The sequence below is a fragment of the Cygnus olor genome, chromosome 28, assembly GCF_009769625.2.
Source record: "Cygnus olor isolate bCygOlo1 chromosome 28, bCygOlo1.pri.v2, whole genome shotgun sequence".
NCBI classification, from domain to species: Eukaryota; Metazoa; Chordata; class Aves; order Anseriformes; family Anatidae; genus Cygnus; species Cygnus olor.
Window position 1 is genome coordinate 102,230 of NC_049196.1, and position 21,989 is coordinate 124,218.

Consider the following 21,989-nt stretch of genomic DNA (forward strand, 5'->3'; position numbering starts at 1 on the left):
TGTCCTGCCAGCTAACCACTGCTGTGAGCTATGCTGGTCCAACTGACACATCTCACAGAAAAAAAAAGAAAAAAGAGCGAGCAGGATTTCTATTACTTCCTTCATCAACTGCCTGCCAGCACCAGATGAGCCCAGACATGTTAAGATGTGCACAGTCATGGGCACACAGAGGTCAAAAAGCTCCTACAGTTGTTTTCACCTTCCTTTTCTTATAGTAACACACTCATTACAGCATCAGCGTCTTCACGAGACGCTAGGGTGAGGCTGGTGCTGGCAGTCAGGGAGGACAGGACAGCTGCCTGCCAGCCAGGGCTGGCTGCTGGATGTGGCACAAACACCACTAATGTACTCTATTTTCTCCGACTACTGTGGTACAATTTTAGGTGTTCTGAGTGGCTGGGGTAGGGAAGAGGAGGGAAGGGCGTGTCTGAGGTTCAATAATGTCACACAAATACTGGCTAAAAGTGGCAGATTTTACAAATCAAATTCAGGTTGTAGAGCAAAAACAACCTGGAGAAGCAATGGAGCAGCAGGAAGAGGGCCACAGCTCTAACAGCAGGGCTCCAGCCACCACTGCGTCCTCAGGCACTCAAACTGAGGGCAGTGCTCAGCCTGTGCAGCTGCACTCACACAGGTGTCCCGTCCCCCCCCCCCCCCCCCCCCCCCCCCCCATATGAACGGGGTGGGGGAGAACAACTCAAAATAAAATTAAAAAAAAAAAAAAAAAAAAAAAAAGGGCAGCTTTCTGGGGCCTCTGTGAGCTCATTCCCAGCATTACAGGCCCATTGAATAGCAGCTTTGTGCTCCTAATGGGGGCAATGCAGGCAGCCGCTTTGCACCCTGTGGGTCCAGGGCTCCCACGCAGGGCAGCAGTCCACTGAAGCAGCACCAGCCCAAGCACCAAGCTGGTTCTGAAGCTGGGGACAACTTTCAGCAGGGAAAAAAAAAAAAAAAAAGAACCAAACCCCCCCCCCCCCCCAGGACTGGGCTTGCCTTTCCAGCCACAGATGCTTCCCAGGCCTTTTTTCTTTTTTTTTTTAACCGAAGTTTATTAGTTTTTAACTTTAATATATTTAACTTTTTTTCTTTTTTCTTAAAAAAAAAAAAAACAAAACACATTTTGGTCTGATGTTGGTTAATGGTCCTTTTCCCCCACCCCTCCGTGCTGGGAGGTCTTGCTGCATCCAGCACTGCGCCCAGCAGACACGTGGATGCGTGAGGCAGAGCCAGGACTGGCTCCTTCCGTCTTCCAAATAAATAGAAACAAAAAAAAATCAATCATAAATTTGTCCTGTTACAGCTGGGGAAGGGACCAGGAGAGGCCACAGAGAGGGACAGACTCTGCAATTGAAACCCATTTACAGAAGAGAAATGAGTGGATTAAAATCCTCTGCGAGACACTAGTAGTGACTAAATCCTACGGCTTCCTTCCCGAGCACTCCATAGTGTTGTCTAACAATTCAGCCACTGAAATACCCAGGACTACTTCATCTACTCCTTCCTCAGAGATCTCTGAGGGCGGTAGAACAGGGTCTGTGCCCACTTCTCCACCAACCCCCACCTTGATCCTCCTTTGCTTGGTGCCAGCAACAAAGCCAGGCACAGGTCAGGGAAGGGGCTTTTCCAAACTGTTCTCACAGGGTTGGCACCAGGGCAAGAACCTTTCCCCGCAGAGCCCAAACCCATCCCTGAAGGCAGAGCTGGCCCAGTTGCACACCAGGAAGAGGCACAAACGCCAACTGCAGAACACACTCCCCTCCAGCGAGGGGGATGGTCAGAAACCAGGGACTAATGCGGGGCAGGGCTCGAGCTCTGCACAGGGCTGGAGCTGGGCTCTCCAGCAACAGCCACTCCGCAGGGCTGCAGGGAGGGGAAGGAGCCATCCCAGAGGGGTGCTGGCAGCTGGAGAGGGAGCTGTCTGCACTCTGCCTGCCCCGGCGCACCACGGCAGATTAAGGCAGCAGGTAAAAGGCAGAAAGGGAATCAAGGGTGAGTGTGACACGGAGAAGCAGCGACCGCTGCCACCCCCAGAGCTGCAGCCCCTCCGGAGGAGGCGACGGAGGGAGCTGGAGGCCAAGATGGGCTCTCCAGGGTCCCAGTTTGCTCTGCCGGACCAGGGAGGGGAGAGGATGAAGGGGACGGGGCCCCTGGTGCTACGTGAGGGTGGCATGATGGGATTTGACATCTCACGGGTTTGGCCTCCGGCAGGGCCCCCAGCCGCCCCTGCCTGTGCAGACACGGGGCGAGGGTGCTCAGTCATTTTTGCGGTGATTGTTGTTGAGGACCGGGTGGCCGTTGGACAGGGGCCCATTCTTCACCACCTCCTCCTCTTCCTCCGAGTTGTCTGTCTCTTCGCGGTCACTCCTCTCATCTTCCACCACCTGTGGGGGGAGAGGAGAAGTGGGCAGATCAGTCAGCAGCAGCAGGGCCAGGGCAACATTTTCCTGCCGTGCCTCAGTTTCCCCAATCCCAACCACTCCAGTTTTCTCTCCACCCCAATTATTCTCCAACAAGGACATAACAGGACTTGGGAAGCCTTTCAGCTTCCCGGTTTGGGGTCCAAATCCAATAATGCAACCCCCAGCCTCCACCTTTTACCCGGAGCAGACCCACACCATTCCCTTCGTCCCAAGCTGCACAAGACAGGTGCAGCTCCAGCCCCTGCAGCAGCACCTCCCTGCAGGATGAGGGCTGCGAGCCACCCCCAGACCCCTGTCTTGCCTTTCCAGTTATGAACTTCTGGGCCATGCGGATGATGAGGTAGGCCCAGAAGATATGCAGCGACTGCAACACCGCCATCATGAAGTTGAAGAAGTAGTAGCCGAAGAAGGCGGGGTAGAGATCCAGTGGATAAACCACTGTGCAGTGCATGATCCTGGCAGAAGAATTAGCTCTGTTATGGCAGGGACTGGCCTCCCACACCCTGTGGGTATTCCCATCCCATGCCTCAGTTTCCCCACACCTTCACCAGCAACAACGCTCACCAAAAGGGCAGGATAACCAGGCGGGTGACAATGAAGACAGCAGCGAAGACAATGAAGATGTTGTTGCACGTGTTCCTCCAGCCAGCATAGTTGAACATCTTGGCAGACTGAAGGGCACAGGGTGAGAGGCAGAGAGGGGACACAGGAGGTGGCCATGGCCATGCCTGTGGTGGTGGGGTTGGGGACATACCTCCAGCAAGTAGTCGGAAGAGTCATGCAGGGCCATGATGAGCGTTCCTGCGCGGATGTAGTTGGCAAACCAGGAGAAGCTGATGAGGATGATGGTGGCAACATGGTGGATGATCTGCTCTTTGAAGTCCTGTGGCCAGGAAAGGGGGAGGGAGGATAGTTACACTGACCGAGCTCCAACCCCCAACTCCCTGACATGACTCTTGACTCCAAGACCCCCTCCAAGATCCTCCCAGACAGCTGGTCTGGTCTCCAACGTCCACTACAAACATGGAGAAAGCCCTGCCAAGACAACCCCACATCTGCCAGCCCCTGCAAGTGGCCTGGCCCCAGAGAGCCCCGCAGCCCACCTTGCGCTTGACATCAGAAGCAATGCTGAAGAGCAGGGACCAGTAGAAGGAGAGCTCGATCATGTAGTACCAGTACTGGGAGGGCAGCATGCTCTGAAAGACAAGGAACAGGTTGCAGGGGATCTTCCCTGTATTCCAGGGGGTTCAATCTCCCCTCCACAGGCATCAGCCAACACACGTGGCTGCCAGAGGTGCTCTGTGCGATGCCAGGGGTTCACTCCCACTCTGTGGGCATCAGGCAGACCCACATGGGTGCCAGAGACCCTCCCACAACCTGGACACCCTGATCCCTGCCTCTAAACAGCCAGGCAGCCCCTGAAGGCAGGAAGGGCTGTGGGATGGGGACTGGGATGGGGATGGGTGCTCACCTGGATGGGGTATCCTTTCCACACCTCCCGGAGATCATAGAACCAGGGCTTCTGTGGGAGGAGAGACAGAGAAAGAGGTGTTAGGTGGAGGCTGGGGGTCCAACGGGGCCAGGCGCAGGAGAGGCCAGTACTTACATCCACTATGACAGCCATGCCAGCAATGAAAGCAATAAGGTAAAACGTGAATCGCCAACTGGAAAAAGGAAGCAGATGGTCCTCAGACGGGCACCGGGGCGAGGGAGGGACAAGGATGGACCCACCGGCCCCATATTCCACCCTCCCATGGCAGCTCCCAGCCAAGTGAGCCCCCACAGCCCCATGCACCCCAGGGACATGGCAGTTCCCAGTGGCCAGCCCAAAGGGTGATGGTGACTGCGGGGATGGGCACATGGTCTCACCTGGCCTCCCTGAACTTCTTGAGCAGGCTGGGCCGGTCCTGATTGCGGCGGCGCCGAAACCAGCGTTCCACCTGCCGCACTGTGCAGCCGCTCTTCTTGGAGAGCATTTCCACATCGGCCTAAGGGCAGCAGAGATGTCAACATCACACCACGATGCCCCTGCTCTGCCGCTTGCCTTCCCCCAGCCGCAGAGCCCATTTCAGCCCCCCCCCCCACACACCTCACCTGCTTGGGGTGTTTGGTGGTGGCAGCATAGAACTTCTCCAGCACAGCATTGGGGGTGGCTTTTAACCTGATCTTCTCCTTGACGTTCAGCAGCCCAGCCAGTGGGGTGGCCACATACCTAAGGAAGGAGCAGGGGCACACAAGGTGTCCCCACTTCTGTGACACATGGCTGACACAGCCCCATCAAAGCCACCCACGGACCCACAGCTACTCAGTGCCTCAGTTTCCCCATCCCACTGCTTCCTGGCCTTGCTGCAGGCAGCTTCTCCAGGGCAGGCTCTACCAGGGGGTATCCCCCAGGTCCCTCCCTCACCTCAGGGCTGGGGAACACCTTTGGACTAGGTGCTGCCCCCCTCCCAGGCGCAGCACAAAGAGGCACGGCTGTATCCGCCCCCTTCTCCTACCATTCCAACAAAGCCCCGTCTGTTCCCAGCCTCAGCTTGCCATTGTTTGCCCAACAAATCGCTCCTTAAATGCTGAGGCCTGCAGCCGACTGTGCCGTGATAAGGGCAGCAGAGGATGCACAAAGCCACGCTTGTGCAGGGCCACCAGGGGCAGATCCTGGGGCCCAAATCTATGCTGGGGACTAGAAGCAGCCTGTGGACAGAGCTCCCAGACTGCAGGGTGCTGCTGCCAGCTCTCAGGACTCCCAGCTTCGTTCCCCACCAGGGCTGAGGACAGGGTGCCACCTCCACGTGTTTGCCCCGCTTCTCCCCCGGCTATGGCAACGCAGCACATCCCCAGCTGCATGCCCATCCCCAGGGGTACAGGTATGGCTAGGCCAGGGAACCCGGGGAGGGAGCACTCACGTCTCAAAGAGGTGCCGGACGATGAGGAAGAGGAAGGCCAAGGGGATGGTGATGTAGAGGTCAGAAGCTTTGGCGTACACTCGCCCATCGCGATCCTCCAGGTCGGCCCAGGTGAGATTCGCTGGGAGCCAGAGCCGTTCCCACCAGAAATAGCTGTACAAGGTCTGAAACATGCTGTGGGGAGAAAAAAGAAAAGGAAACGATGAAGATGGCACCTTCCCTGTGCCCCAGAAGCATATGGCCATGAAGGACGTCCCCTCCCACCAGCCACCGGGGCAGGAAGGGACAGTTTGGCCCTAGGGCTGGTCCCAGCCAGCTGGGTGTGGGGCTGGGGACAGCCGGGCTCAGAGCTGGGTGCACGACAAGTCTGCACCTCAGCCCCACGCCGCAGAACCCATTCGGGTCCACAGGCAGCCCCAAGAGGATCAACCCCACGCCCAGAGCAGGAGCAGGGCCCATTCTAGGGAACCCCCCCGGCACAGACACGGCTCAGGCAGCAAAACTGCTCTGTAGTTGACACTGGGGGAAGTGCCGCGCGGGCCTGAAAGGAGAAGCAGCGCTCAGTGGTGCCCAGGATAGGATCCCTGGTGCCTAAGGGCTGGACCCCAGCACCGCTGCCCTCTACACCTCCCCCGGGCAAGCGGAGCACGACCCAGAGAAGCAGGGCCGAGCATGGAAACACATCCCGCGGGGTGCGGGCAGGGTGCGAACAGGGACACCCCTCTGCCTGGTGCAGCAGCAGTTGGCCCCACCCGGCCTTCACCTCGGCTCCCAGCAGCCACAAGTCCCCGTGAAGCCACCCGGGGCTGGGGTCCATGGGGCAGCGAGGGTCTCCCTGCACCCCAGGGTGGCCGGGCGCTCGGCTCCAGCAAAGGGACTTTGCTCCGTGTGCCAGAGAGGTCAGCGGGTGATCATTAACCGAGGCGGGCTCCTGCCTCCGAGCAGCAGGACGGAGCCTGGCACAGGCAGGAGGGAGGAACCTCGCTCCCGGTTCCAACATCGATCCCTGGCCCGGTTCCTGCAGCGTCAGGGAACGCATCAAGGGGACGCGCGCGGCCCCAGCAAGAAGCGGCCTGGCTGAGGACGGACGATCCTCGCGCTCGCGGCGCCTCCCCCAGCCTGGCTCCGTGCTCGCCCCCCGCGTTCGGTCCCCGGCTGCCGGGAGGCGCGGAGGGGAAACGCACGGCCCGGAGCCCTCAGCGCCGCGGGGCGGGAGCGGGCGAACGCCGGCGGCTCGGCGCACCCCGAAAGCGCAGGATTAGGGATTTGCCCGAGGCACAACGGGCGCCTTTGTGCCCGGCGAAGAAAAGCCGCGGCCCTCCGACGGCACCGGGACGCGACCCCGGCCGCGGGCTCGGGGTTCTCCTTCCCCACGCCGACGCCCGCCCGCCGGGCACGAGGCCGCTGCCCGGGGCCGCGGCGCTCCCGTTCCCAGCCCCGGGAGCCCCGGTTCCGAACGCGGCTTTCGGGGAGGGCCGAGCGGGCCCCCCCGCCCCCCCCGGGGAAGAGGAAGCGCCGGGCCCGTTTCGCAAGCGGCGCTCGGCCGGGCGAGGCCGCTGATAAGGCCGGGCGGCAGCGGGCTGCACGTAACGGGCCGGGCAGCGCCCGCGGGGCCGGCAGCCGGGACTGGGGGCCGGGAACGCCGCGAACGCGGCCGGCGAGGGGGCGGCGGGCGGGACCCCGCGGGCCGAGCGGGGCCGGTCCCGAGCCACGAGACCCCGGGGCGGGGGGGGTCAGGGGAGGCCGCAGCGGTGCCCCGGGCTGCCCCGGCTCGGAGGGCGCTGGAGCCCCGGTGGCCGGTGATTAACCCCGGGGGCCGCTCGGTCCCCCAGCTGGGGCTGGGAGCCCCGGTACCGGAGGGGGAACCGGGCCGCACCCCCCCCCTTCACCCGGGCTCTCCCGCTGCTTTCCAGCCCCGGGGGGGGGTCCCGCGGCGCTGCTGGGCTCGGCGGGCCCCGGGGCTGGCCCCAGCCCGGTACCCGCCCGGGTCTCTGCCCCCGCCCGGCCCCGCCCCGGGCTGCAAAAATGGCGAGATTCGGGCGGAAAGGAGGAACGCGAGGCCGGCCCGGCCCGGTCCCGGCCCCCCGGTCGCAGCCTCCCGGAGCGGGGCAGGGGCCGCCCCGGCGCCGCAGGGCCCGAGCTCGGCCCGGCGCAGCTCCCCGCCGCCGCGAGGCCGGGCCCGGGCCCGGTTCTCCACCGCGGAGCCCGGCGGCGGCCTCCCCGCACCCGTCGCGGCGGGGCCCGGCTCCCCCCCGCCCCCCCCCCCCCCGGCCCCACTCACGCCGCCGCCGCCGCCGCCCGGAGCCGCCGCCGCCGCCGCCTCGCGCTGCCGCCGCCCCCCCGCGCGCCCCGCGCCAGGCAGCGGGCGGGAGTGACGTCACCGCCAACGCCGACGGACGGCCCGGAGGGGAGCGGAGCCCGCGGGGCGGGGCGGGGCCGCGCGCCAGGCGGGAGCAATCCACCGCCGGGCGGCGGAGCGGGGGCGGGGCCTCGCGGCAGGGGGCGGGGCCTCGCGGCAGGGGGCGGGGCCGCGAAGCCCCCCGCCAGCATCCCCAGCCGGGGGCCGCAGGAGCTCGGGGGGGACCCCGCGGGCAGCGCCGCGAGCGCTCGTGGGCAGCCCCCGGGGGCCGCCCGCCCCGCTCCGCCCCTCCCTCCCTGCACCCCCCGCCCCTACGCCCCCCGCGGTCGCCCCCCTGCAGCTCCCCCCTACCGGGGGGGGCGCTCCCGGTGCCCCGCTGCCGGCCCCCCGCACCCCCCACCCCCCTCGCGCGTGGGAGACCCGGCAGCACCCCGCAGGCGCCCTGGGAAAAGTCCTTTATTGGCCGAGGGTTAAGGCAGCGACTGGGAAGGGGGGCGCCCGACCCCGCTCCACGAGTCCCCCGCTCCTGAAGGTGCGGGGGGCACCTGGGGCTTCATCACCCCCACGTTAAGGCCACTGGAAATACTGGGGGGGTCTGGGCCGCAGGAGAGGAGGGGCAGCCCTCGTCCCCTGCCCCCCTCCTGCTGTCCCCAGGGACACCGGCACCGTCCCCGCAGGACAGGGGGGCTCCGGCTGGTGCTCCCCCAGGAGCGGGGGCGGGGTCCCGCTGGACACTACAGGAGGGTGCAGTCCGAGTCCTTCTGCCGCTGTCTCCGCTCCACGGCTGACCGGCCACCCGGCTGCGCTCGGCCCTGCGGACAGACAGCAGGGCTGGGGCACAGGAGGCCACCCCGGGGTGCCACCCACGTGCCCCTGCAGCCCCGCAGGCTGGGGATGCAGGCGGGACACAGCCCCTGCCCTCTGCCTCACCTTCCCTCTAGGGTGGGGAAGGAGAGGTGTGAGGAAGGGGGACCCCGATACCTGTGCAGGGGCTGGGGCTGGCCGCAGCTGCTGCTGCTGCTGCTGCTGGTACTCCTCCTGCTGCAGCTGGCGGGCCAGCTCAAGGTCACTGAGTGTGGAGGGGCCCTGTCCCTGCTGCTGCTGCAGGGACAGAGCAATCATGTAGTCCTGGGGAAAGGCAGAAAGAGGGGTTCAGTCTAGCTCAGGTGCCACAAATCCCGGTGGCAGGGGATCTGCAGCATTCCCCGGAGCTGGGAAGGAACTCCAGTCCCCTACCACCACCGTGGGCTATCCCCTACCTGGTCCACCTGCCTCTGCTCTGGGGGTGCCCCAGCAGCCGCCTCCTTGCCCAGGGCATGGCTGAGGTGGAAGTCGGTGTCACAGAAGCAGCTGTCACCATCCACGTTGTGCAGGCTCTCCCACACCACCCTCTCCTCCTGCAGGAAGCCCTGATCCGTCACCAGCAGGTAGAGGTGGCCCTGGGGAGAGGGGACATGGACGGTCAGTCTTGCCACCAAAAGGGCAAGCACCCGAGCTCAGAGCCCCCCAGGTCCTGCAAGAAGCCACACAGGTGCTGTTGCAGTGGAGCAGGGCAGGGAGCAAAGCCAGGGCACAGCCACACCTTGTGCTTTATCATGGTGCTGAAGTGGTTGTTGCGGAAGAAGACGCTCAGCTCCTCCTCCTTCACAGCAGCCGTGAGCTCACACAGCCCGTGGTACGTCAGCTGGGAGGCCGTGGACTCCAGGAACTGCTCCGCAATCAGCCCTGGGGTGACAGCGATGTCAGAGCAGAGCCGAGGCACCCCAGGGTGCCCACAGCAGGCCGAGGGCTGCCCCAGGGCCCTTACCTTCGGTCACCAGGTTGGAGTCGCAGGAGTGTTTGCAGGTGATGATCTTCTCCACCAGCTGGTTGTAGCTGAGCTTGCCCACGGCCTGCACCACCTCGGGGCTCTGCAGGACAGGGCAGTGAGCCCAGGCTGCCAGGCACCTGGCCTCTCCCGCGACACCCACAGGAGCACAGGAGAGGGCAAGGGTAGGAGGATTTAAGCCAGGGAGGTGGCCACCATCTGCATGGGGAGGGAGGTGAGTGTCCTGCCCCGGCTCAGGGAGCACAGCCCCTGCTGCAGCTTCCCTTGGGGACACCAGAGCAGCCAAACCTGCATCAGTGTCCCCCAGGGAGAGCAGAGCAGCGCCACAGCCAGCTCTGGGCAAGTCTTCTCAGCCACACACAAGCCACACGCCCACCCAGCCAGGTGCCAGGACAGCCCACAGCCTCACCTGCGGGTCCACCAGCCAGCCATGGTAGAGCGGGACATTGAGGAGGTCAAAGACTATGCACTCAGGTGTGTACTCAAAGTCGGAGACACCTGTGAACCGTACGTTCACGTCCAGGCCTGTCGAGAGCTTGGGGAGGACCATCATGGTGTCGTTGACATTCTGCAGGGGGAAACCACAGGTCCTGCCCAGGACACAGGCTGGGCACCCCGCACCCTGCCACCCAGTCCATCACCCCCTGACAGGCATGTCAAGGCAGATAAAATAACAAGAGAAATCACAGTTCCATTTTGTCAGCTGGGTGACGTGGCACTCTACCACCCTTGCACCCCTCGAGACCCAGCACAAAAACAAAATGGATCCGTTCCCCCATCCAACCTCGCTCCTCACCTGCTGGAAGTTCAGCTGCAGCCCTTCTGACTTCTCTTGGGGTTTGATGGATAGGATGCAGTCCCCTTCGAAAGAACAAAGGTGGCTGGTCAGTCTGGGGCACTGAGCTCTCCTCCCTGAGGTGAGGGGGCCGAGCACCCAGCCCAGCAGCGCACAGAGCCAGCAGAGCTTGGATCCGCACTGGTACTCCCTTGCCCCTTGGTTCCTGCCCTCCCAACCCAACAAAGGTCTGGCCTACAGCTCCTCCTCCTCCACACACAGAGGGAACATCCCTTTGAGGGCTACGCATGGGGAGTGTGATCAGGGGAGAAGGGCAGAGGTATCAGTGGGTGGCAACGTCAGAGACGGACCCAGAGGTGGGGCAGCAGATGGGAAATGCCATCCTTTGCCAGTCCCAGGAGCCTGCAGGGCCAGCAGGGCAGCCACCACCCCCCCCAGTTGCTCTCTGCTCACCCAAATGTGCCATCAGCTCATCTGACGTGACCACCTCCTTCTGCAGGGGCAGCTTCACCTGCAAGCAAAAGAGGACAGTGATGCCTTCCCCTGCCCCTTCCCTGTGAGAGCCAGGGCTGCCACCCACTGCCCCAAACCCCCAACTCAGCAGCACAAATCAAACCAGAAGAGGCAGGAAGGGTAAGACACTTCGACCCTCCTTTGCTTTCTCAACGTATTATTTTGAAGCCTCCAGCTGGCTCCCCACACGACCCCTGAACATTCCTCCTAGCACCGCAGGGAGGAAAGGCACCCAGTGTCCCGAACCTCCAGACCCCGTGCCCGTCACCCTGCTCACCTTCCACTGCAAGAAGAGGATGTTCATGATGGCCAGGAGCGGGCAGGGCCCGTTCTCGCTCTGGGTGATGATGGGCGTCCGCTCACCCTTCCACGTGATCCACTTCACGCAGTAGAAATCCGGCTCGGGCTCCCGCTCCCGGGCAGGAGGGCAGGTGCTGGGGGGCTCATCTGCTGGCCGCGAGGCTTCCCCAGGGGACGCATCACTCTCCCCTGGGGCAGGCAGCCCCTCCTGGGAGTCCTGGACTTTGCTGTCCTCGCTCTCCTGCTGCTCTTCGGGGGCCTTCTTGTTGCTGGGGCCAAGCACATCCTCTTCCCCCGGCTGCAGTGCCTGGCCTCGCCTGCCAGCCTCCTGGCTGACAGCTGGGATGTCCTCCCCTCCACCAGCCTCCCCCGCATCATGAGGGAGCTGGCAGAGCTCGGAGCTGGTCCCCTGGCACTGGGTACCGTCCCCCGTAGTGAGGAGTATTTCCCCCTGCTCAGGCTGCAGCTCCATCCCACCAGCTCAGAGCATCCGGCGGCAATGGGCAGAGGCGCGCGGGCCTGGTGCCACCTCCCAAGGCGGCAGGCTTGGCCGTGGAGCTCCCACCAGTCCCAAGGATCCCACAAGGAGGCAGGGGAAAGCTCCTGACCACAGCACCCAGTTCTGTCCAGTAATGGCTGCGGTCCAAACCTCTACTTTCTTAGGATGCAAAGCTCAGTTATTCCAAGAAAAATGTGTGTAATGAGTCCAAGTCATTCACCAAGCGTGCAGAGCTTAGATTGCTCTCTGTCACTTCACATTAATTTAAATAATCAAAAATAATGCTCATCTAAAAAGTCTCTGATAGACTCTGCACAGCAGATTAAAAAAGTCCAATTTCTTAAGAGGCTGAGTCCTTCTCCTCGAGGCTGTTTATTCTTCAGGGAGCTTCCCAGCTGTTTCGTCAAGTCTGTAGCAGGCACTTTGATGTTCTTGTGGAAGTTTTGGTGCTGTTGGTTTTCTAAATGACTTTAGAAACGCTGCGGCAGCTCTTGGTCTGTCACTTATTGATCAGTGTGGAGGCAGACAGAGACAGGGCTGCCACTCCCCCCGGCTTCAAGTTCAATTATTCACCACTGATGAAATGCAATATTCTCCGTGCTCTGCATGTGTGTGTACACGCACACTCTGGGTGATTATACCTCTAATTTGCACTTAAAAAAATTAATGAACGCATATGTATTTTATCTGCCTCCTGTTAGCAACTAAAGAGGGGAAAAAAAACTGTTACAAACTAAGCTGTGTACTGAAACACTTAACTCACATACTTACACCAGAGTCAGTTTGCTGAAATCCCAGCCCAGACCTGTGGAACAAAGGCAGTCCCAGATAGATTTGAAAACGCGTCTTTCAAGGTCCTATCAACTTGTTTATCCAGTCCTCTCCCTGCTGGTCTCTGAGGATCGCCGCAGCTCTGAATGCTTTCCCCCGCACACGCTTCTCTCCTGCCCAGAGGTTACACAAACAGAACAAGGCTGCTCCGTCCTGGCTCCAGCTTGGTCGGGGTTTTTCCACCTGCTGCTCTGTCTGTGCCCGGTTTCCTCCCACGGCCTCTCCTGCACGGGGACCAAAAAGGAAACAAGTTGGAAGAACCAGTGCATTATCCAACTGCCAATAATTCGGCTCTGCTCGGCCTCTGGAAAGCCTTGTGCCCGAGAGCATGCATTTTTTGCAGGTGGATACCCCAGCAGCCCCACTTCTCCCCCATTTCTGCAATGTCTCTCCCCAGCCCTGTCTTGCAATACCCTCGCCCCTCCCCACGGCGCCAGGGCTGCTCCAGCTGAAGCACACACCTCAGCTGAGTCACCAGATCTCATTATTCCTTAATCTTTATCCTTCTCCCTCCTTCTGCCAAACATGCAGCCCTCGCAGCTCTCACCTAAGCTCATGGCTGCAACGAAATCCGATGGGCACTGCAGAGGGACGGGCACTTTTGCAAGCACCTCTGTTCCCAAGGGGAGCCAGGTGCTCAGCCCTTCGGTGGGCTGGGGCAGGACGCACAACGGGGCTGTCCCCGGACTCTCCAAGAGGGACATGGGGAACAAATGTGAAGCAAATGAACAGGCAAGCGTAGCCTGACCCACATTGCAAAGGTGCAGGCTGTGCTTGAGCAGTTTTGCCGGTGCTGCTCTGCCAAGCGTGGAAAAAGCGAAGTAATCACAAATACAAAAGGCTAAGTCTCCTCACGGTGACCTGCACCACCGCGAGCTCCCAGGGGGACGCAGCAAGAACAGCAGAAGGAAACAGCAGCAGCGCTGCTCCGCTGCACGGGGCTTCGCCACCACCTCTCACAGCCTTGCCACCAGGCCCCACACAACCAGTGGGGCCGGCGACCACCACGCAGGCACCTCGCATGATGTTTGTGCACATCTGTGCCATGGAGCGGAGCCTCCTCCTGGCTCCAGGGTGTCTGGAGAGGAAACTTCCAGGGAAACAAGTGGGAGGGCGAGTTTCAGCAAGCGCTGCAGTGCTTCAGCACTGGCTCTGTGCCTCTCCCACCCACTGTCTTGGGACATCAGGAATTCAGAAGTAAAAAGCATCCAAAGACGAGGCAAAATCCCCCCAAAAGCACTGACAAACTCAAAGGCTTGGGTGCAAGCTCCTGACCATCAGGAACTCGGGTTCCAGCCACAAAAGAGCTTCTCTGAGCAAACCCTTTCTCTCAAACCTTTTTCTAGGGCTTTGCTCGCAGCCGCTATTGTAGCTACATCCCTGTGCTGTCACAGTGCGTGCTGGAAAATGCTAGGCTAAATTCACTTCCAAAACGGGGTGAGCAGACAGCAGGACGCTAGAGCCCATGGGCTCTTTCCCTAACGTGGCTCTGAGTCATCTTCCAACATAAATGAGTCCTTGGCTAACCCTCCCTGCACCACGTGCATCTCTGTCGCCAGCCTTTCCCCCTCCCAAAATCAGCCCGGATGCTGCACGAGCTTGCTGCTTTGCTTCATCACGTGCAGAGCAGCCCCCATGAAGCCACTGTCCCTGCGAGCCCATCATTCGCTTCAGCGAGTCCTAGAGCCAGAGTGAGAACTGGCGTGCTGAGCTCTCCAGCCTGTGGTTCCTCCGGGTTCAGAGGCCAACGGCAGCTTTAAATAAAACAAGCTACAATCCTGTAAACTGTTGGCTCTGTAGGGAGAGGGTGGCTTCGCTGTGTTTGTACCAAAGCCGTGTGATTAGATCCTGCCCTTCCCGGGTGTTATGGCAATAAACACATCCCAGCCTGGGCAGGTTTTCAACAAGCCCATCCCCTCGCCACCCCGAGCCACACAGAGCAGCTCTTGCTGCTGGAGCACGCACGGTGGCACGGCTGGGAACCCAGCTCCCCGCCAGACCCTGCACCTGGCTTGTGACTCAGTCCTCGCCTCTTTGCCCCAGTTACTGCCTCCCCCCACTGTGAAGTACCAAGAATAATTGACCCTCTGGCCTCTGAGTCCCAAAAGGCCCAGGAAAAAAAAAGCAGTCGAGCCCCCGGTGGCTTCGTTACCATGGCCTTGCTGTTCTTTTTGTGAGGCCAGAAGCAATAAAAAGGGGTTTTAGCTGCTTCCAGCCTGGCACTCCACATGGTTGCTCTTTGGTTGAAGCATCCCCAAGCTCCCAGGAACAAGGGATCTTTAGGTTAACTGCCAAAAGCATGGTATGAGTTTGATCCCAGACTAATCAAAGCTGCAAGGCACTGAGGAAAAAATCCACCAGGGCTGTCTCCAGCCCCAAGGAAGGATTCGTCTTCTCTGAGACATTCCCTTCTCCATCTGTTTATGGGCCAGACCTAACCTCTCCAAGCAAGCAGGGAGGATTAGTGCAGGTAGGTCAGGGCTGTATCTAGGGATTATATGCTACCAGTCCAGCTAAAACATTTAATGGGGTCCTCCCCTGAAAAAAAAGAAGCTGCCGTGTAGTGCTGGAAGCAGGCAGTAAAAAGGCTCCTGCATCCAAAGCGCAAGGCATTCTCACTGCAAGAACTGAAGTCACACAGTCCCAAGGGATTTCATTCAGTAAAGAAAATCCAAAAGGAAGGGGAATGGCTTCACCCTGCCAAAAAGCAATCACAAAAGTCAGCACTGTGAAGGTATAGTTCTGACCAGCCCTTCGCAGCCCTTCCCACCACTGGGACGGAAACTGCAAGCCCAGCTGCTGAGCCATGGCTGTCCCTGACTTACGCAAAAATGATTCACAGGTAGGAAGCAGAAAAACAGCCCTGTAAATGTGCTCATCTCCGGCTAGAGCCACAGCACAAAAACAAAGAGGAATTTAGGCCCGGAGCCAAGAAAGCACTTAAACACACGCTTAGCCCTCAACAGCTGACTGGTCTTGATCAAGGAAGAGCATGGTGCCCAAACTGAAGCACACGCTTAAGTGCTTTGCTGGAGAGAGGCCATGGAAACAGCCCGGCAGGTGCTGGTCCACACCTTCCCGCACACACACACCACTGAGGCTTCTTGTAACACACGGCAGGGAGACAGGAGGTGAAATAAGAACAAACACATGCTCCTGGTGTGGCTGCAAAGGATCACACTCAGAAACACACTGCCCAGCCCCCTTGGTGACCACAGAGCCAGCCACAGTTGTCACAGACCCACAGGAAGCCTGGGGCAGTGTCCTACCAGGCATGACGCGCCAGCAGGCAGAAAAACAGGCTCCAAAACCCTGGGGCACACTGAATCACCCCAGCCGCCCTGCATGGCCCTGCGGCAGGTGAGGTACTGGGGGTTCTGGAGAGCCAGGGATGCCACCAGTCACCTGCTCCCGGGGGCAGTCGGCCCAACAGCAGCTTGAGCTCCTCCTTTTATTGCTTCTTTTCCAAAGCACCTCTGATACCTCCGCAGGAGGAAGGCTGTTGTGTCACCTGTTTGCCAGGAGAAAACCCCAGACCAAACCCACTGGTCAGACCAGCTTTCTGTCACAAAATCCCTTGGGGTTTCCTGCACCACCAGTGTCCAGAACTTGCCAGTCACTCCCCAGCTCCACCGGTGTGGGGCTCGCAGCCCTGGGGACGGCCACCAGGCCAGCCCCGCTCCGCACCATGCAGCTGGAGCCAATGTCTTCTCCCTGTATGACAACACCAGGCTGGAAGGCATGTCCTGTGAGGAACTGATGAGGACACTGGGTTTATCAAGCTTGGAAAAAAGGAGGTTGAGGGGCGACCTTGTTGCTCTCTACACTTTCTTAAAAAAGAGAGGATGTGGAAAGGGAGGTGCTCACTTCTTCTCTCCAGCACACTGTGTCAGGATGCATGGGAACAAAACTAGACAGAAAGGTTCAGACTGGGCCATAGGAAAAAGACATCTTCACCAAGACAGTCGCTAGATGCTGGAACAGGCTTCCTAGAGAGGTCGTTGACGCCTCCGTGTTTAACAGGCAATTGGTTAACATGCTTAATGGCATATTTTATCATTGGGTTCGTCCTGAAGTACTCAGTAGCTGAACTCAACGATTCTTGTAGATCACTTCCAAGCGGAACTATTCTATTAATTAATTTCACATTACTAATTATTACATTCTACTAATACTCTATTATATCCTTTTAATCCCCGGCACTGATGAGCTTATCCACATCACACCCCAAAATGTAGACAGCACCTCGCACGCTCCCCCAGCCCCTACCAGTACACCCCGAGACCACGCAGCACCCCCCAGCCCCTCCCAGCACCCCCACCGCCCCGGATCCCAGTCTGGTAGGGCCGGGGGCCGCCGCCCCCCCAGCCGCAGCCCCTCTCTCACCGTTTTCGCGCCGTTTTCCCCCTCCTCGGCAGCGGAGCGGCGCGGCCTGCACGCTACCGGGGCGCCTTCGACAAGGCGGCTGCCAGGAGGGCGGACCGAGGGCGGAGGAGGAAGGAGGGCGGGGGGAGGAGGGAGCGGCAGAGAAACAACCGCGGCGCGGGGCCAGGCCTCCGGCCGCCGGGGAGGGGAAGGCGGGCACGGGCCCGCAAGCAGAGCCGGGACCGGGACCGGGACCGGCACCGGGCCTAGGCCTCGAGCCTCGGGCCTAGGCATAAGGCGGGCCCGGGAGCCCGGGGGCGCCCCCCCGCCGCCGCGTCCCCCCGCGGGGCCGCCCCGCCTGTCCCGGCAGCCCGCGCGGAGCGGCCGCCCCGCCCTCGGGGCCGTACGGGGCCGTGGTGCGGGGGGGGCGCCGGGGGGGCGCCGGGTGCTCGCGGCCGCCGCCGCTGCCATGGAGCGGTTCGTGGAGGGGCGGCGGGCGGCCCTGCAGGTAGGGGACACGCGGGGACGGGGCGGGCGCGGGGGGTGCGGGGGAGCAGGGGGGACGTGGGGGCTGGGAGGGACGCGGGGGGTGCGAGGGGACGGGGGGACACGGGAGGACCGGGGCGGGCACAAGGGGTGCGCGGGGACAGGGGGACACACGGGGACCGCGTGCGGGGGTACGGAGGTGCGGGGGGGTGCGGGCCCCCGTTCCCTTGCCGGGGGAACCGCCTCGTCCGCACGCCCCCGCCCCCAGCCCGGGTACGGCCCCAGCCCCGCCGTGCCCCACATGCCTGCACCCACGCTCGTGCATCGACCCACGGCCCCGTCCTCACTACCACGACAAGCAGGCGCAGAGGTGGCCGGGATGGACCCCAGCCCAGGGTCCTCTCCTTCACCCAAGCTCAGCGGCAGAATTTGGAGGGTATCTCAGGCAAGGGCGATGCATGGAGCAGAGTTAAAGGCAAAGAACAGAACAGAATAGAATAGAATCATTAAGGTTGGAAAAGCCCTCCGAGCTCATCTGGTCCAACTGTCCCCCTACCACCAATGTCACCCACTAAACCATGTCCCTAAGCACCACGTCCAACCTTTCCTTGAAAACCCCCAAGGACAGTGACTCCACCACCTCCCTGGGCAACCCGTCCCAATGCCTGACTGCGCTTTCTGAGAAGAAATGTCTCCTCATTTCCAACGTGAACCTCCCCTGGCGCAACTTGAGGCCATTCCGTCTAGTCCTGTTGATAGTTATCTGCAAGAGGCCAATTCCCAGCTCCCCACACCTTCCTTTCAGGTAGTTGTAGAGAGCAATGAGGTCTCCCCTGAGTCTCCTCTTCTCCAGACTAAACAACCCCAGTGCCCTCAGCCGCTCCTCACAGGACTTGGGTTCCAGGCCCTTCACCAGCTTCTCAGCCCTTCTCTAGACATGTTCCAGGGCCTCGATGTCCTTCTTGTAGTGAGGGGCCCAAAGCTGAACACAGTACTCGAGGTGCGGCCTCACCAGAGCTGAGTACAGGGAGACGATCACAGCCCCAGTCCTGCTGGCTGCACTACTCCTGACACAACCAGGATGCCGTTGGCCTTCTTGGCCACACGGGCACACTGCGGGCTCATGTTCAGGCAAGCATCGACCAACACCCCCAGATCCTTTTCCTCTGCGCAGCTTTCGAGCCACTCTGCCCCAAGCTTGTAGCACTGCTGCATGGGGTTGTTGTGGCCAAAGTGCAGGACCCGGCACCTGGCCTTGTTGAACCTCATCCTGTTGGCCTCTGCCCCTCGACCCATCCTGTCCAGGTACCTCTGCAGGGCTTTCCTACCCTCCGGCAGGTCGACACTTCCCCCCAGCTTGGTGTCATCTGCAAACTTACTGAGGGTGCCAAGCTTGGCTCACAGCTGTTTACTTCCTCAGCTTCTGCGGAATAAATGAGCAAATCTGGGTTATATCATGAATAAATGTCACCAGAGAAGGGTCTGTAGGCAGGTCGTCTCCCTAGGGTGTTTCATGCCATGCTGAGTGCCAGGGAGTGGGGACAGAGGATCTAGGGGGTGACAACAGTGTTTCTGCTGCTGCCCTGGGTAAAAAGAGGTGAAAGGGGGTGTTTTTGGGGTCAGATAGCCTCCTAAAATTCCTGCCTCTGCTCACTCGGTGAATGGAGTTGGCAGCCAGGGCTGAAAGTCCAGTCTGCCTTTCACCTTAACTTTGGTCTGGGGTTAAAATAATAAAGGTGAAGCCTCGGAATCTGTACTAAGGTACTGGGTCCTGCGTCTCCCTGTGTGAACCAAGCAGCTGTGGCATCCCCATGCAGGGAGGGACCCTGTGACGTGGTTGGGTTTCTTTTCTAATTTTGCACGTGTGCCCTGGTAACATGACAGTTCCAAGCCATAAACCACCCCTGACCACGTCTCTTGCCTGCTGCAGAGTCTGCTGGAAGCCAGCTGCTCCCAGCTGTAGCTGTGAGATGTTGGTTGTTGGGTGAGGCAGCAAACAGCTCTGGTGCTGAAGGTGTGCATCGAGTCAATGTCCTTCAAGAGCTTTTGGGGATATCAGAGGGGACACGTGACCCGGCAGGGCTGATGTCTCTCACCCTGGCAGGAAAACATCCAGTGCCACCAAGAGGTGCACGTGGTGATGGGCAATGAGGCCTGCGACCTGGACTCAGCCGTGTCTGCCCTGGCCCTGGCGTATTTCCTGGCAAAGGTGAGGGTGCCTGCACGCTGCTGGGTGGCCGGGGGGCTTGAGGGATGCCTCACTGGGTGCTGAACCCCTTGCAGACCTCCTCACCACCCAAAGCCGCCTTCATCCCTGTGCTGAACATCCCGCGCTCGGACTTCGCCCTCCGCACAGAGACAACACTCCTGCTGCGGGAGCAGGGCATCGCGGAAACCTCCCTCATCTTCCGTGATGAGATTGACCTGGCCAGGCTGCACCAGGCTGGGCTGCTGTCCCTGACGCTGGTTGACCACCACGTCTTGCCCAGGTGAGCACCGGGCTGGGATGCGGACACAACCCACCGCCTCGTTACTCCCATGCGTGAAGGGCTTGATTTTTGGCTCAGGGTGGGTAAAACCTTTCCCCTTCCCTTCTGGGGTATTTTTATGGCAGGAGGAGAGGGGCAGGGGGGCTCTGCAGCCTCTGCTGACAGTGGTATTTGGCAGGTGCATGCCAGAGCTCTCACCATCCCCATCTCACCCACCAGCACTGACGCAGCCCTGGAGGAGGCCATAGTGGATGTGCTGGACCACCGGCCACTGGAGCGAGTGCCCAGCTGCCAGTTCACAGTGGAGCTGGTGGGCTCCTGCGCCACACTGGTGACAGAACGGATTGCTCAGGGACCCCCAGGCGTGCTGGACCGGACCACGGCTGCGCTGCTGCATGGTGAGGGCAGGCCCTGTCACCCGGCACAGGGCTCTGCTCCCATGCGCTGATGGTCTCCATCCCCCCAGGCACCATCCTGCTGGACTCTGTGAACCTGAACCCTGCGGCTGGCAAGGTGACACCCCGGGACGTGGCGTGCATCTCCCTGCTCGAGTCAAGGTTCCCCGAGCTGCCAGCCCACAATACCATCTATGAAGCCCTGCAAGCAGCCAAGTTTGACGTTTCAGGTCTGTACACATGTGTCTGGGGGCTCACCAGTGCTCAATGGCGGCATGTCTGGGGATAAACAGTTCCCCTGGGGCACCAGGACACATCCAGAGGGCTCATGCTCAGCCCCTCTCACCTCCCAGAGCTGACAACAGAGCAGATGCTGCAGAAGGACCTCAAAACCCTCTCCAATGATGAACTGGTCCTCGCCATCAGCGGTATCTACATAAACCTAGAGGTGAGGCTCGGTGAGGGGAAACTGAGGCACAGGGCAGTTCAGCAGGCACAGTGGGGCAACACCAGAATCTGTCTTCCTCCAGACCTTCCTGCGCCGCCCTAACTTGCTGCAGGACCTGGAAGCTTTCTGCCAGGCTCGGGGCTATGCTGGGCTGGTGGCCATGACGGTCTCCTTTAACGAGCACTACGAGCCCACACGGCAGCTGGCAGTGTACAGCCAGCGTGAGGCCCTGCGGAGCATGGTGAGCAGAGTGGGGACCCCCAAACCCACCCACCCCCAGCAGAAGGCTCTGGTGGGAGAGGATGCATGGAGCAGAGTGTCTTCCGCACACATTTACCCCAAGGCCCCTGATTGAGGGGAACAGGAGATCAGAGGTGCCCAGCATGCCCCAGACACCATGCTCTGCCTTCCAGGTTTGCCAGGTGCTGGAGGAGGCCACGGCGCCATCCCTGCATCTCCAGCCCCTGCCCAGCCCCTGGTCCTGTGTCAGCATCTACACCCAGGGCAACGCGCTGGCTTCACGCAAGAAAGTGCTGCCCATCCTCCGGGCTGCGCTTGGAGGGCTGGGGGCCATGGCGGGGCTGGAGGAGGACACAGCCCCGCCGCCCACCCCCATGAACAGCCTGGTGGACGAGAGCCCACTGGCACAAGCCGTGCCCCCCCTCTGCCCCCAGGCTGTGCTGGAGAGGGTCAGCCGCATGGCTGCCGAGCAGCCCCCTGACCCTGACAAGTGAGGGGTCCCCGGCACCCGCTGTGCCCGCTCGGGGTGCTACCATGGACGTTGCACCCCCAGCACTGGCGAGCTGCAGCCTCCTCCAGCTGAGCTCTGCTTGCTGCCGCAGCCCCCTCCCTGATGCCATTTGCCCCCGCTGCATTGGAGTCAGTGCCGTGGGGCCCACGAGGAGTGGGGCAGCATACGGTTAACAAAGTTACTGGGGTTTTGATAGTTCTTCTCCTCCTGGCCCTTTCTGGGCTGTGGGGGGCATGAGTGCTTGCTGAGGCCCTTGCTTGATTGCTGGGTGTGGACACAGCCAGCTCAGGACTGTTATCCACAATCTGAGGATTAAATTTCCCTCTTTTCACTGCTGGCTCTTGGCTCTTCTTCAGGGCGATCCAAGGGCCCACGTACCCAGCACAGGCCTCCTGGAGGCAGAGCCCCTGTTCTTGGGCTGAGCTGGGTTAGGGGAATTCTGAAGAACATTTCGTCCCCAGAAGCCACCCTGTGTGTTGGGGACTCATGCAGCTGAGCCTCTGCATCCAGCCTGGTGGGAGGGAACCTGTCGTGCCTAGGGGTTCTGCCGGCTGCAAACGCAGCTGAACCAGTCGGGGTGAGCCACCACCACTGGAGCCATCCCAC

General features: G+C 60.9%; 3 protein-coding genes across 8 annotated transcripts; 1 reads left to right on the top strand and 2 right to left on the bottom strand.

Moving 5' to 3' along the window:
• Nucleotides 1–1,040: 1,040 nt before the first annotated feature.
• CERS2 (ceramide synthase 2) lies at nt 1,041–7,727 on the bottom strand. Of its 4 annotated transcripts, none has more exons than XM_040538629.1 (11): nt 7,611–7,727; nt 5,324–5,497; nt 4,515–4,632; nt 4,290–4,408; nt 4,027–4,084; nt 3,892–3,942; nt 3,524–3,616; nt 3,175–3,303; nt 2,985–3,091; nt 2,722–2,875; nt 1,041–2,381 (listed from the first exon to the last, which is right to left on the bottom strand). In XM_040538629.1, exons 2-11 carry the CDS (start codon nt 5,494–5,496, stop codon nt 2,253–2,255), a joined length of 1,131 nt encoding a protein of 376 aa, XP_040394563.1. In that variant the 5' UTR covers nt 5,497; nt 7,611–7,727; the 3' UTR covers nt 1,041–2,252. The 4 variants fall into 4 exon arrangements, with proteins under 4 accessions (XP_040394563.1, XP_040394561.1, XP_040394562.1 ...); XM_040538627.1 differs by having other exon boundaries at nt 7,605–7,665; XM_040538628.1 differs by lacking the exon at nt 7,611–7,727 and adding an exon at nt 7,213–7,271.
• Nucleotides 7,728–8,122: 395 nt separating this feature from the next.
• On the bottom strand, nt 8,123–11,591 carry MINDY1 (MINDY lysine 48 deubiquitinase 1). Its single transcript, XM_040538635.1, has 9 exons — nt 11,097–11,591; nt 10,760–10,817; nt 10,307–10,371; nt 9,920–10,078; nt 9,490–9,592; nt 9,265–9,407; nt 8,942–9,121; nt 8,664–8,810; nt 8,123–8,494 (listed from the first exon to the last, which is right to left on the bottom strand). The coding sequence occupies exons 1-9, from the start codon at nt 11,589–11,591 to the stop codon at nt 8,417–8,419; spliced, it is 1,428 nt and encodes a 475-aa protein (XP_040394569.1). The 3' UTR covers nt 8,123–8,416.
• Nucleotides 11,592–12,474: 883 nt separating this feature from the next.
• Nucleotides 12,475–21,711, top strand: PRUNE1 (prune exopolyphosphatase 1). Of its 3 annotated transcripts, XM_040538631.1 has the most exons (8): nt 17,180–17,322; nt 19,405–19,509; nt 19,584–19,789; nt 20,009–20,187; nt 20,256–20,414; nt 20,538–20,632; nt 20,715–20,873; nt 21,046–21,711. In XM_040538631.1, exons 1-8 carry the CDS (start codon nt 17,284–17,286, stop codon nt 21,364–21,366), a joined length of 1,263 nt encoding a protein of 420 aa, XP_040394565.1. In that variant the 5' UTR covers nt 17,180–17,283; the 3' UTR covers nt 21,367–21,711. The 3 variants fall into 3 exon arrangements, with proteins under 3 accessions (XP_040394567.1, XP_040394566.1, XP_040394565.1); XM_040538632.1 differs by lacking the exon at nt 20,715–20,873 and having other exon boundaries at nt 17,179–17,322; XM_040538633.1 differs by lacking the exons at nt 20,256–20,414; nt 20,538–20,632; nt 20,715–20,873; nt 21,046–21,711 and adding exons at nt 12,475–12,674; nt 14,460–14,463 and having other exon boundaries at nt 16,818–17,322; nt 19,968–20,107.
• Nucleotides 21,712–21,989: the final 278 nt, after the last annotated feature.